Raw genomic sequence first — 11553 nt, forward strand, 5'->3', positions numbered from 1 at the left:
ATACAAACAAAGCAGATTTCAGAATTCTTTGTGGTCGGCTTGTTGCTCATGTTGGTTTTGTTGAATCTGCTCTGCAGCCCTGAACACCATGCTGGAGCTCAGCCATGCCATCAGACATCCAAGTGAGTGTTGTGGATCTTCAGCAGACTTGTCGTATCTGTTAAATCAACACTATTTCCTCAGAATCTAATCTTTGTGTCTTTCTTTTTTGTTTCTGTGCAGTTATTCCTCTGAAACATGGTCTGAACTATGAGATTCTTGAGAAGGGTCACGTGCGTTTCTGGCTGCAAGCCTACAAACTGTCCCCAGACGTGTCCTACAGGTTCATCGTTAACGACAAGGAGGTCACCAGCGGCGAGGTAATGCTTCGACATTCATACTGACTACATTTCAAAATTGAAATGTAATCATATGAGAGTTTTGTGTTCCCTGCTTTGCTCAACTTATCCCTAAAGCTACAACATAAAACTTTGCACCTCGAGGCAATGATATTAACTTGACACGCTGTGTTTCCTGCCCTCCGAGGCTGAAGGTTTACTTTACTTGATGACACTGTTACCTTGTTGTCAAGGAATCCAAACAAACACAGCCGAGTCATCCCTGTACAACAGTACATCAGTCAGCTTTTAGTCTTAATTGTCCTTCAAATGAAATGCTTCAGGTAAAATGATCTCATGACTCATCATGTTCTTCTTTTTCATATTTAACTTTGCTGACTACTTGTTTTCTTATGTTTTTGACCAATGGTAAAAGTAAAGATGGAAACCAAAGATTAAAATGTAAAGCAAACATGGGGCCTGTTTTTCAGCTGTAAATTCATTGACAGGTCTTGAACACACAAGACTAACACTGACCTAATTTTCTAGAAAGCAACTAAATGTAGATTATTAATGTCCTCTGAGGAAGACTGGTCGATACATGTTGGTCCTGTTTTTATCATGTTGCCACTATAATAAAGGTTTTTTTAAAGATCCCCTCCAGACATTTATTAAGACATAAAAATACTCTGCTTGGCACAATTATATGTGTCTGATGTGGTTTTTCCTCCAAAAAAGTCTAATTACCACGTTAAAATCTTTCGAGGGTCTCGTATGTACAGTATACATACAGAACAATAAATCTTTTCTTTTTTTTTCTTCTCAGGGCCACAAGATCAGCCACGATGTGTCAACAGGAATCATCGAGATGACGGTTGATCTTTTCACCAGAGCCAACGAGGGCACATACACCGTCCAGATCCACGACGGCAAGGCCAAGGCCCAGACCTCCCTGGTCCTGGTCGGAGATGGTGAGGGTTTTTCTTCAGCCTCACATTACTGTCATGGTTTATCAGAATGTCATAAAAATGGAGGGGTGTGATACAAGCATCGCTAATTCATTAGGAATAGTTCATGTTTATGAGAATTTGTTGTGCTTGAGATGTTTTTTGACCAATTTTAATTTTTTATGATTAAGGGAATTGGCCTTGAAGATCGAAATAATTCTCAACATTTATGAAATCTCCTGTAGTATTTCTTAAAGCACACTGAGATCGTCTTCACCTGAACCATATGCATATATGTTTTACTGAAAGATGCCTTGTGGGGTTTTCTTGTAAACAAACAAAAGAAATGTTTCCATTTAGTGTTACTCTCCAAGATGCAGTATGTGAATCATTGTAGTTGAATGCATTTCCTTCCTCTTAAAACAACTGCAAAGCTGATTTTTTGCCTTTACTGGCACATTGCTATGTTTCTTTGGGCATTAAAGCTACCTGTTCATCAGAGAAATAGTTGGCAGGACTTTGCTCTAATAGAGGTCAAAAACTCAACAGGGAACCTTTAAACATTGTTGTACAAGTAAGCGTACTTTAGTGGATGTACAATCATAGAGAGAAGTAAATATACATTCATTTATATAAGACTGTGTTGTGTGTAAATGCTGCAAATCTGGGGGAAATAAACTAAATACTTACAAATTCTCTGGAGATTAGATTTAACAATATAATTGTGATATTGCAGTTAATCCCAAACAATAAAATCACTTATTTTTGTTGTGGTCTTTAAATGATTTGGTATTTTGACAGGCAGAACATACTGTAACAGTAAATACTGAACTTTAAACACATGTTGGATTTTTTCTCTTTCAGTGTTCAAGGCTGCTCTGAAGGAGGCCGAGTTTCAGAGGAAAGAGCACATCAGGAAGCAAGGTACCGACACAAACACAGACCAGTAAACACTGAGAGGACAACCCTTCACCAATAATCATATATAATTGTGTTTGCTAGTTAGCAGGATATATAAAAAAGCTAAAACATGAAAATTAAGCCATTGTCCAGAAAATAATTGGTTAATCTTTGGTGTGGATTTAGGGTTTATTCACTTGTGATATTTTAAGATATTAGAGTTTTTAACATTTGGACTTTTACCAAATCCAAGTAGGCGTCTCTGCACTCTGTGTCCAGATGTCTCCTGTTTTTGGTTGGGTGGACTGACATGTTTGGCATCAGTACAGGTCACCGCGACCCAGCGCTCGTTCCAGGTCACGGTTGTTGCCTGGCTCTGTCACTCACATGAATAGAGACAAATCTAGCATCTGTATCTCATGATTGTCTGTCTCTTGTGAGATCCAAATATCTAAATATATTTATGATTAAAATGACAAATTTAGAGGATTTTGCAGCCTTGGTGGAGATATGTGTTCTCTGCATGCTTTCTAGTTTTTATTGCCTTCATTGTTGCTCTTTATGTTACTTGGACTAATTTCCACTTTATTGTCCTTTCAGGTCCACATTTCTCTAAGTATCTGTATTTCACTGTCACTGAGGATTGCACCGTTATGCTCGAATGCAAGGTAAATTTATCTTATCGCTCTCACTTTTTCCACCTTTTTTTAATCTCGTCTTTCTTTCACACCCTGCAAAAATCAATCTAATCCTTTTGCGTGCTGTTTGTGTGACAGGTTGCTAACGTGAAGAAGGAAACAAGTTTCCACTGGTACAAAGAGGACGAAGAGCTTGTTCCAGAAACTCCTCCCAACGTCATGTCTGGAGCCTGTGCTATTCCCATCCCACTGGTATCTTATATGTTCATATTAATCATCCGGTTATCGCGCTTGTTGGAAATCACAAAGTTCATAATCTTTGTTTTTTTTTCTTTTTCAGTTCTCCAGAAAAGATCACGGCATTTACAAGGCCGTACTCAATGACGACAGAGGAAAGGACACGTCTGTGCTTGACATTTCAGGCCAAGGTACGCTTTTATGATGCTTATTATGTGTTATAGTAAGCATGTTATACAGTATTTTACATTTAATACTTTGTCTCTTTTGATTCGCAGTGTTCGACGACATCATCAACGCCATCGCCCACATCGCTGGTAAGGTTTGATCAGCTGACTTGTGCATCATCTCAAACTTCTGATAGGATGAAATGATTGTGTTTGACTGATTTGTTCATTTAAAAAAATGCTCCAGTTTGAACCGCCCAAGTGTGATTAAAGATAACATGTACCTGCAAGTTTTTCCTCAGGTACTGCAGTGAATCCAGTATTACCTCTGTGCTGCATGCAGCTGTATCACGACTTAGCCCGGAGGTGTGACTGCCTCTACTTACAAAGAATGTTAAAAGAGAAAACAAATTTAACCTTTAAACAATGACTTAAGGTACTCTTCGGTTATGTATTTGAAAGGTCATTTTGTAAAGAGGTGTGACGGTGCATCTAATGGCCTCTTCCAGGATGTGGGTGCTGGCCAAAAAAATCCTATAGAAAGGAAAAAGAAGCAACTCCCTAGAATCAATTGGAACAACACATGCACAGAAATACTCCAAGCATTTTAACACTTAAAATACTGAAATAAGTGCACAAATATTGCTCTGGCAACATAAGTGTATATATATACTGGATGTGTGTGGCCTTTACTGGTTGCACAGGCATGTTGTTTGAGTCAACCTGGCCGACATACATGACAGTAAAAACATGTTTATTTTGAGCTGTTTGTTCCTGACCGTACGTTTATGTGTGTTTGTTTGTGTCAGGTGCGTCTGCCTCTGAGCTGGTGCTGCAGTGTACTCCAGAGGGCATCAGGCTGCAATGCTACATGAACTACTACACAGAGGAGATGAAGACCGTCTGGAAACACAAGTACAGTTTAAATGCTTTATTAACTATAACCGGATTCAAATATTTACTTTTGCAGCTGGGATGAGAGAGAGAGTCTTGCCAGCTGTCTTGTGTAAACCAGCCAGTCATAACTCCCTAACAGTTGCCAAATATATCAGTATCTCCCATGGGTACCAACTTCTGATAAGTCAATAAATCATTTACTAATGCTTTATAGATCATTTATAAGCCAGGTTGTGGAAAATCTTCCTCCAGCATCAAACTTACTTTGTAAATTTAGCTCTGTCTCATCAGGAAGACCCTCCGATGACATTAATACCTTCTAATATCATCATGTCTGCAAGTATAATCATTAGTTAGTCATTTATAATGGGTCTTTCATAATTAGTCTTGAGTTTCTCAGTTTCTAATAAGCCATTAGTAAAACTTTGTCAGTCACCTGCTATTATAAATGATAGTAAAACATTTGAGGGGACATCATGCACATTTCCAGGTCTATATTTATGTTCAGGGGCTCTGCTGGAATATCTTTATATGATTTACATTATATATCTGACGTGAAAGAGGAAGTAGACGTAACTTTCCAAACGAAGTGTTCAGAACTGGTTGAAGACCTGGCTTTTGACTTTCAGGGATCATTTTTACATACATTAACCTCAAGTTTAGGAACTTTAACCAAGTTTAACATCCAACATTGGAATAGTATATAAATTACAGATTGCATGTTATGTCTCCTTTAATGAATGGTTCTTATAGTAATCAATCAAGTCTGCAGTTGTAAATGTCAATTAGCTGTTTATAAATAGATTTCAATCCAGATGCCTGCAGCCCTTTTCTATTAGTGGTCAAACTGCCCATCGGAGGGTCTTCATGAAGTTAAAGCGTTAAAAAGACAAAGAAAATTTGGTGCTGGAGGAGGATTTTCCACAACCTGGCAACCTAAATGTTATTCTTCTGATTGGCTTATAAATGATCCGCAAAGAATTAGTAAATGATTTATTGATAAAGCCATTCATTCTATTTATAATCCCTTATAAAAGGTAGCTTATCAGAAAGTGGTAGCTTAATATACCTACAAGTTGCATGGAGAGTGGAAGAAATCTGAAGGAGTGAAACTCCAGCAACACTTGTAGTATAAAGAACAACTTTATTATGAGACATCTGTTTGCTGCTGCTGATGAAGCCCACGAGCTGTAACGCTGAAATTTAAGATGTTTTAACTGACCAGCCAAAACACGTTGGTCTCATATTGAAGTTGGTCTTTATACTGCAAGTGTTGCTGGAGATTTGACCTCTTATCAGAAGAAAGTGGTTCCTCTTATCAGCATCCTCATATCGGAGCTTGCTGATTTTTGCAACCAGGGACTGGTACTCAATCAGTTCATCAGGAAAAAGCTTTCGGTCAATTGAGGTCGAGGATTAAAAATAATTTCCAGCCTTTCAATCCAAAAACATTTACATCAGCAGTGTCAGGTATTTTTGTTTGGAGACTTGGCTTCTGCTCAAGGCTCATTTAAAGGGTGATTGTATTGTAGTCACCTGACACATGTACACCAAAAGTACAATAGTAAAACATGTTCAACCCCATTAGTTATGACAGTTACACACAGTGAAATCATCACTGAATCACAAAGAGCCAAAGACTTACATCGTACGTATGTTGCTGTTCTGGACTTTACAGCAGCTGTTTTCTGTCAGCTGGTAAAAGCAAAACACCTGAGTTGATTGATTATGTATTAGTTGTGTTTTTTTTAGGAAATGTGACACTTCCTAATTGAGCCACAGTAAAAACTGTTAAAAACACATTACTGTAAATGTTTCGGTCTGAATATCTTAAAGGACGGGTTCACAGTCAGGTGCCCACGTGAAGATTAAAAACTGTTATTTCTTACTGTAATCATTCAATCTGTTCATACTGACCATTTAAAGGTGACAAAAATGTATTCCAACGTTTGCATCAAGTTTAAAGTATATGAGGCTTCAGCGGTCTTAAGTTAATCAAATCAAGAGAATATCTGGAAAGTATTTTTAGTATAAATTTCCTTGTTTTTGTTAATTTCCTTACACTGCTACTGGAAAAGGAGGAATTTTATACTCAAAGGACATTAATTTTGGAAGATGTCCACTTTATTTGACTAACTGCTGAAAGCTCATATAAGATTCAAATAAACTTTTGAAAAATTTTCACACCTTTCATACTGTTTTTACCAGTGATATTTTTCTTAATATGGTAGAAATACTTCATTAGTTGTGGCACTGTTGAATTTAAACACATCCTTCCGCAGCCATTGTAGCGGACACAATTCATTATATTATCAGTATGAGTTTAAACTAAATCCTGCGGCCTGTGATGTTACACCCTGCAGGGAGAGTAAGATCGCCTCCTCTGAGAAGATGAGGATCGGTGGCACGACGGAGATGGCCTGGATGCAGATCTGCGACCCATCCGACAAGGAGAAGGGTCACTACACCATCGAGATCTCAGACGGCGAGCAGACATACACCAGGACCTTTGACCTCTCTGGACAAGGTAAATATAGACGATTCTTATCACAGCAGCCATGACACAGTACAAACACACTTTAACTGCACTTATTTTATTTCAACAAGTGATGAGGATATCCATTTTTTGTTTACTTTTTCTTATTTTATGACTCTGTAGATAGATTTGTTTTTAGTGTTTTCTGAGTTATAATTTTTATTTTATTGACTTTGACATGGACTCATAAGACACCAAAAGCACTTTTGCAGTGGTGAAATATTTGTCAGTAATAACACAAATAGCTTTGTCTTCTGTATCAAGCAAAAGCTTTTTTATAATCATTCATCCCAATCAGCTCATCAGAAATAAATGACCCTAACCCTAGCCCTAGCCCTAGCCCTAACCATAACCCTAACCCTAACCCTAACCCTAAAAAAGGTGCATTTTAAGGGTAACATGGATTGTAAATGGTAATGCATTCCTCAGTTTAAGTTCCAGGGGAGCAAATGCACGATCATGTTTGGTTGCAAGTCTAGACTTAGGTACTTAAATAGTGTACGCCCTTACACATGTGTTTTAGCGTGTCACAGTTATAGCTTGGAGCTAATCCATTTTTACGTGTGTGTGATTAGAAGAACTTTGAACTGTTTTCTGGATGCAGTGGGAAGCCAAAGAAGGGAAGCTAAGATTGAGATACTGTGCTTTCCTCTCATGGTTTTGCACATTGGATAGTTAGAGATATGCAGACAGGGTGAAATGAAGGCATGAATAACTTTCTCAAGGTCAAAAGTAGACAGAAATTGTTACATTCCCTTGGGGGAACTAAGGGAAACGGCCGCAGTAACACAACAAGCAAACATTGAAGAAGTCAAAGTTGGAGTAGATAAACTCAGAATTTATTTTAGCTATTTACAATATTTAAAAATACACAGAAAGTTCTCAAAATGTCAGGGAGGACAAGACAAAGCGGTTGTGCCAAACTAACAGAAAAGTCAATAAAACAAAACTAGGCCTAACTAATAACTATATTTGAAAACAAAACACAACAAAAGACCTAACTTACTTATCTATAAAAATGACGTCACTATGATGGGGACACCAACCAATAAACCCAGTGTGTCTAACAACGTTTAACTACGTGAGTGAAAATGTTAGTACCCCAACTTACCTACCGTCCTCAACCTCCCACTATATTTGCTTTAACAAGTCTATCTGACAGTGAACCAACACCTCATACAGACAGACGGAGAAAGAAGAGGCCCTCACTCTCGAGTTCTGCTCTTTTGTAGAGGGCTCTGGATGATGATTGGCTCATTCGAAACCTGAAAGAACCAATGAGTTGTATGACTGACATGCACAGATGGAAACCAATTAGCTGAAAGCACCTGGATAATGTCCCCGAGTGACGTGTGACAGAAATGGTTTGATTTTAGAGACGCTTCTCCTCAACTGTAAAACTCTAGTAAACTGGTTTTCAAAGGTCAGATCTGAATCAGAAATTACTCCCAAATTTCTGGCACATGGCCAGGTATCGGTTGGCATGAAGTCAAGTTTACCATTATACCATCATATAATGAATAAAAAAATATGAAATAGACTACAAACAACATATTTTCTCTTCAAGGAGACCAAGAAAACCAACCAAAACTTTTGGTGACTTTAAGAAGAACGAGTGTGTTAATGAGATTATTTTTCTTTTTGCAGCATACACCGATGCCTATGAGGAGTACCTAAGACTTAAGTAAGTTATTGGACAATATTAATACAGTACTTTAACATGAACCTGTAAAATGTATTTAAGAGATTTTAATCATGCCAACCTTCTCTCTTCCCCTTTAGGGCAGCTGCATTTGCTGAGAAGAGTGAGTATATCATCATTTATTCTATCCACACTGTTAGTGAGAGATTATTCCCTCAGACATTGACCTATTTAGGATGTTTTTTTTAAATGTCATGTATCGGTCGAGGGATAATGTGGAATCACATCGTGGTGATGTCTTTAAAGACCCCTCATGCGACCTCAACAGCTCTGTGAACATTTTCAGAGGAGCTTACTTGCTTTCAAGGCAAAATACAAATGACTGTTTGAAAGTTCATAGAGTTTTTACAGTTTTCCTCCTCCTTCTGCTCATAAACTTGTTTACTTACATCACAGAATGTCTTTTTTTAGACAAATGTATGAATGCAAACTGATGTTTGTGACATGTTCGCTGAAGTAGGTCTAAACAAACATTTTTCTTCTCAGACCGTGGCAGAGTGGTTGGCGGCCTGCCTGATGTGGTCACTATCATGGAAGAGAAGGTGAGACTTTCTCAGAGTACACATGCTGATATGAACCAACAATGTTAACAACATGTAAAACGACATTTTTACAGGTTCGTTTCAGGTATTTTGTTTGCATCACTACAAACAGCCACGCAGTAAGGAAGTCAAAGGTCAGAGCTTTAGTGCCCTGGCGGCATTCCTACGAAGCAAATGCTGGAACAAAATGTCAAAACAACATCTGTGGGCGGCCACATGCTCTTACTTTTAGTGAAAAACATACAAAGCAGTAAAAAAAGAGAGTAGATGATGGCGGACGCTGAGATGATTCATGAAGAGATCATTTTTCAGTCACAAGCCTCTCATTGGACTTTTTTGTTTTATTGTCAATCATGTAAATTACAAAAATATAGATTTTCCTACATAAACCCTAATGGTGTAATGTCCTACAGATAGTTTCGGTTTTATGTTCCAAGGTTTTGAGCCTCAGTTGTACTTCATGTTCAGTGCTAATTAGCAAAAGTTAGCGTGCAAATATGCTAAGCTATGTTGTGCACATGATAAAATTATAGCTGTTAAACATCAGCATGTTAGCATTGTCATTGGGAGCATGTTAGCATGGTGATATTAGCATTTAGCCTCACACAGACACTAGTTTGGTTGTAGACTCTTTCCTGAAGGTAGTGTATACCTAATACTTTGATTCAGGATGTTGGCAGAACTCTCAGCAGAGGAGATCTCAAAACCTTAGCAAATACAACCCAAACTATATATTTAGAAGTGTAGATACCACTAGCAGTGGTTTTTTGAGCCTTTAATTGGTTTCATTGCTTTACTTTGACAAACCCACCATGTTAAAAATTGCTGTCTGAATAAATTTTGACTTGAGTTGACTCTCAACCTTCTCCAGTCCCTGAGCCTGACCTGCACCGTGTGGGGTGAGCCGACTCCTGAGGTCATCTGGTTCAAGAATGAGCAGGAAGTCGCCTCCAGTGAGCACACCAAGATCACGTTCGACGGCGGCAAATTCGCCAGCCTCGTCATCAACAAAGTCACTCCCGATGACTCCGGCAAGTACAGCATCAACGTACGGAACAAGTACGGCGGTGAGTTTGTCGAGATCACCGTCAGCGTCTACAAGCACGGCGAGCAGATTCCCGAGCCCAAACTGGGACATCATGCCAAACCGGCCACACCTGTGGCCACGCCTGTGCCACCGAAGTCCCCTGCTCCCCACTCCAAGACACCTACCCCCACCCCTAAGGCCCACACCCCCGCGTCATCCATGAAGAGCCCAACTCCAGCATCCACCCCCGTCCCCAAATCCCCAACCCCAACCCCTAAGTCTCATACCCCGACCCCTAAGTCTCCAACCCCAACCCCCAAGTCTCATACCCCGACCCCCAAGTCTCCAACCCCGACTCGCAGCGTCAAGTCGCCCACCCCACCCAGATTCATGAAGTCTCCCACCCCACCGAGGAAGTAAACGGTGGTGATGTCTGAAGGGGAAACGTCTGCTGATAACAACGCTGATTTATAGCATGAGTGTGAAACCACGTTGTTACTTTAAGGTTTATTTTTTGACGTAATCACTTTTGAAGTCCCTTTTTCTGAATTGCTGCGTATTCTGGACTACCACTTAGAAAAAAACAGGTTGCTAAACCAGTCCACACTTTCTCTATTTGTTTGGAGAACTAGTTGCAGGATACATGTAGGAAAAAACTACACAGGAGGGACTTTTACAGTGGCTACTAACATACAGTAGATGTCCTTTTCAGATGTTACATGTCCTTCAACTGGTCACTGTGCTGTTGACACAGGTGGGAAAAAAACTACGAAAAATAAAAGGCCGGGTAGATATTAATGTTCAGTGTTTTTAAAAGCTGCACCTTCCACTATTCAGTATTAGTGGAATGCCTGTATCCATTTTTTGTGGTGTTTATTACAACTTTGGTCTTATTTATTTAGTTTTGGCCATTGTTTCATGTTAAATGCTGATTTCTGGGAAGCAGCATCTCTAAAAAAAGAAGTCAGATGGGTAAAGTTAAAGTTTTGCTTTACTTTCAGTTTGGTAACAACCTGTCTGTCATGTGGTGTCATGTTTCTTTCCGTATCTGACTTCATTGTTGTGTTTGTTCTCAGATTTTAAACAAATAAACTTGTGAGTGCAATATTATATATATTTATCAAAACTGAAATAATATGCAAAAACTACAGAAATAAGACCAAAGTGGTAATAAACCAGAGTTATTCTTTAAACTGGACGTCCTGGGAGTTAGCAGGTACAGAGCTGTCTGTCGTCAGTACCTGGGTGGGAAATTAACACCAAATACCAGATTATTTATTTGTTTTCCTCTGAGATGGTTGAGTTTTCCTCCACCTACTTTTCTCCCAGGTAGCTTTCTCTGTTAGTCAGTAGCTCTGTGAATAAAAATAGAGAGGACTATCTGTCTGTCTGTGACATGTCCCGCCTCCCTCCACTCCCAATGCTTTGTGATGGCTTGTAATGGCAAATAAACTTTACTTATCAAACTCTCTTTGTTGTCTTTGTGAGTAATCTCCTCTCAGCCTCACCCTAAGTGTCAGTGGGACGGTGAGGAGGTTATGATTCCTTCTGCAGCAATGAATAAACTAAATAATTTAAAAATAAGAAAGTGTATCCAAGCTGTGGGGGATTTTGTAGCAGCTGGATAGACAGACAAACCTGCT

At 39.0% G+C, this 11553-nt stretch overlaps 1 protein-coding gene across 8 annotated transcripts in view; it reads left to right on the top strand.

Annotated features, from left to right (window-relative positions):
• myom2a (myomesin 2a) overlaps positions 1 to 11379 on the top strand; it is a 38146-nt gene extending 26767 nt beyond the window's left edge. For all 8 annotated transcript variants that reach the window (XM_044340199.1, XM_044340171.1, XM_044340184.1 and 5 more), the window contains 14 exons: positions 78 to 122; positions 223 to 359; positions 1144 to 1288; positions 2129 to 2188; positions 2765 to 2832; positions 2941 to 3054; positions 3143 to 3230; positions 3318 to 3356; positions 4016 to 4121; positions 6467 to 6630; positions 8287 to 8323; positions 8422 to 8444; positions 8828 to 8883; positions 9755 to 11379. In XM_044340199.1, coding sequence (XP_044196134.1) covers positions 78 to 122; positions 223 to 359; positions 1144 to 1288; positions 2129 to 2188; positions 2765 to 2832; positions 2941 to 3054; positions 3143 to 3230; positions 3318 to 3356; positions 4016 to 4121; positions 6467 to 6630; positions 8287 to 8323; positions 8422 to 8444; positions 8828 to 8883; positions 9755 to 10330 — 1658 coding nt within the window. In that variant the 3' untranslated portion in view covers positions 10331 to 11379. The remainder of the gene's footprint in view (positions 1 to 77; positions 123 to 222; positions 360 to 1143; positions 1289 to 2128; positions 2189 to 2764; positions 2833 to 2940; positions 3055 to 3142; positions 3231 to 3317; positions 3357 to 4015; positions 4122 to 6466; positions 6631 to 8286; positions 8324 to 8421; positions 8445 to 8827; positions 8884 to 9754) is intronic.
• Positions 11380 to 11553: the final 174 nt, after the last annotated feature.

The sequence above is a fragment of the Thunnus albacares genome, chromosome 3 (genome assembly GCF_914725855.1).
Source record: "Thunnus albacares chromosome 3, fThuAlb1.1, whole genome shotgun sequence".
Lineage (NCBI taxonomy): Eukaryota > Metazoa > Chordata > Actinopteri > Scombriformes > Scombridae > Thunnus > Thunnus albacares.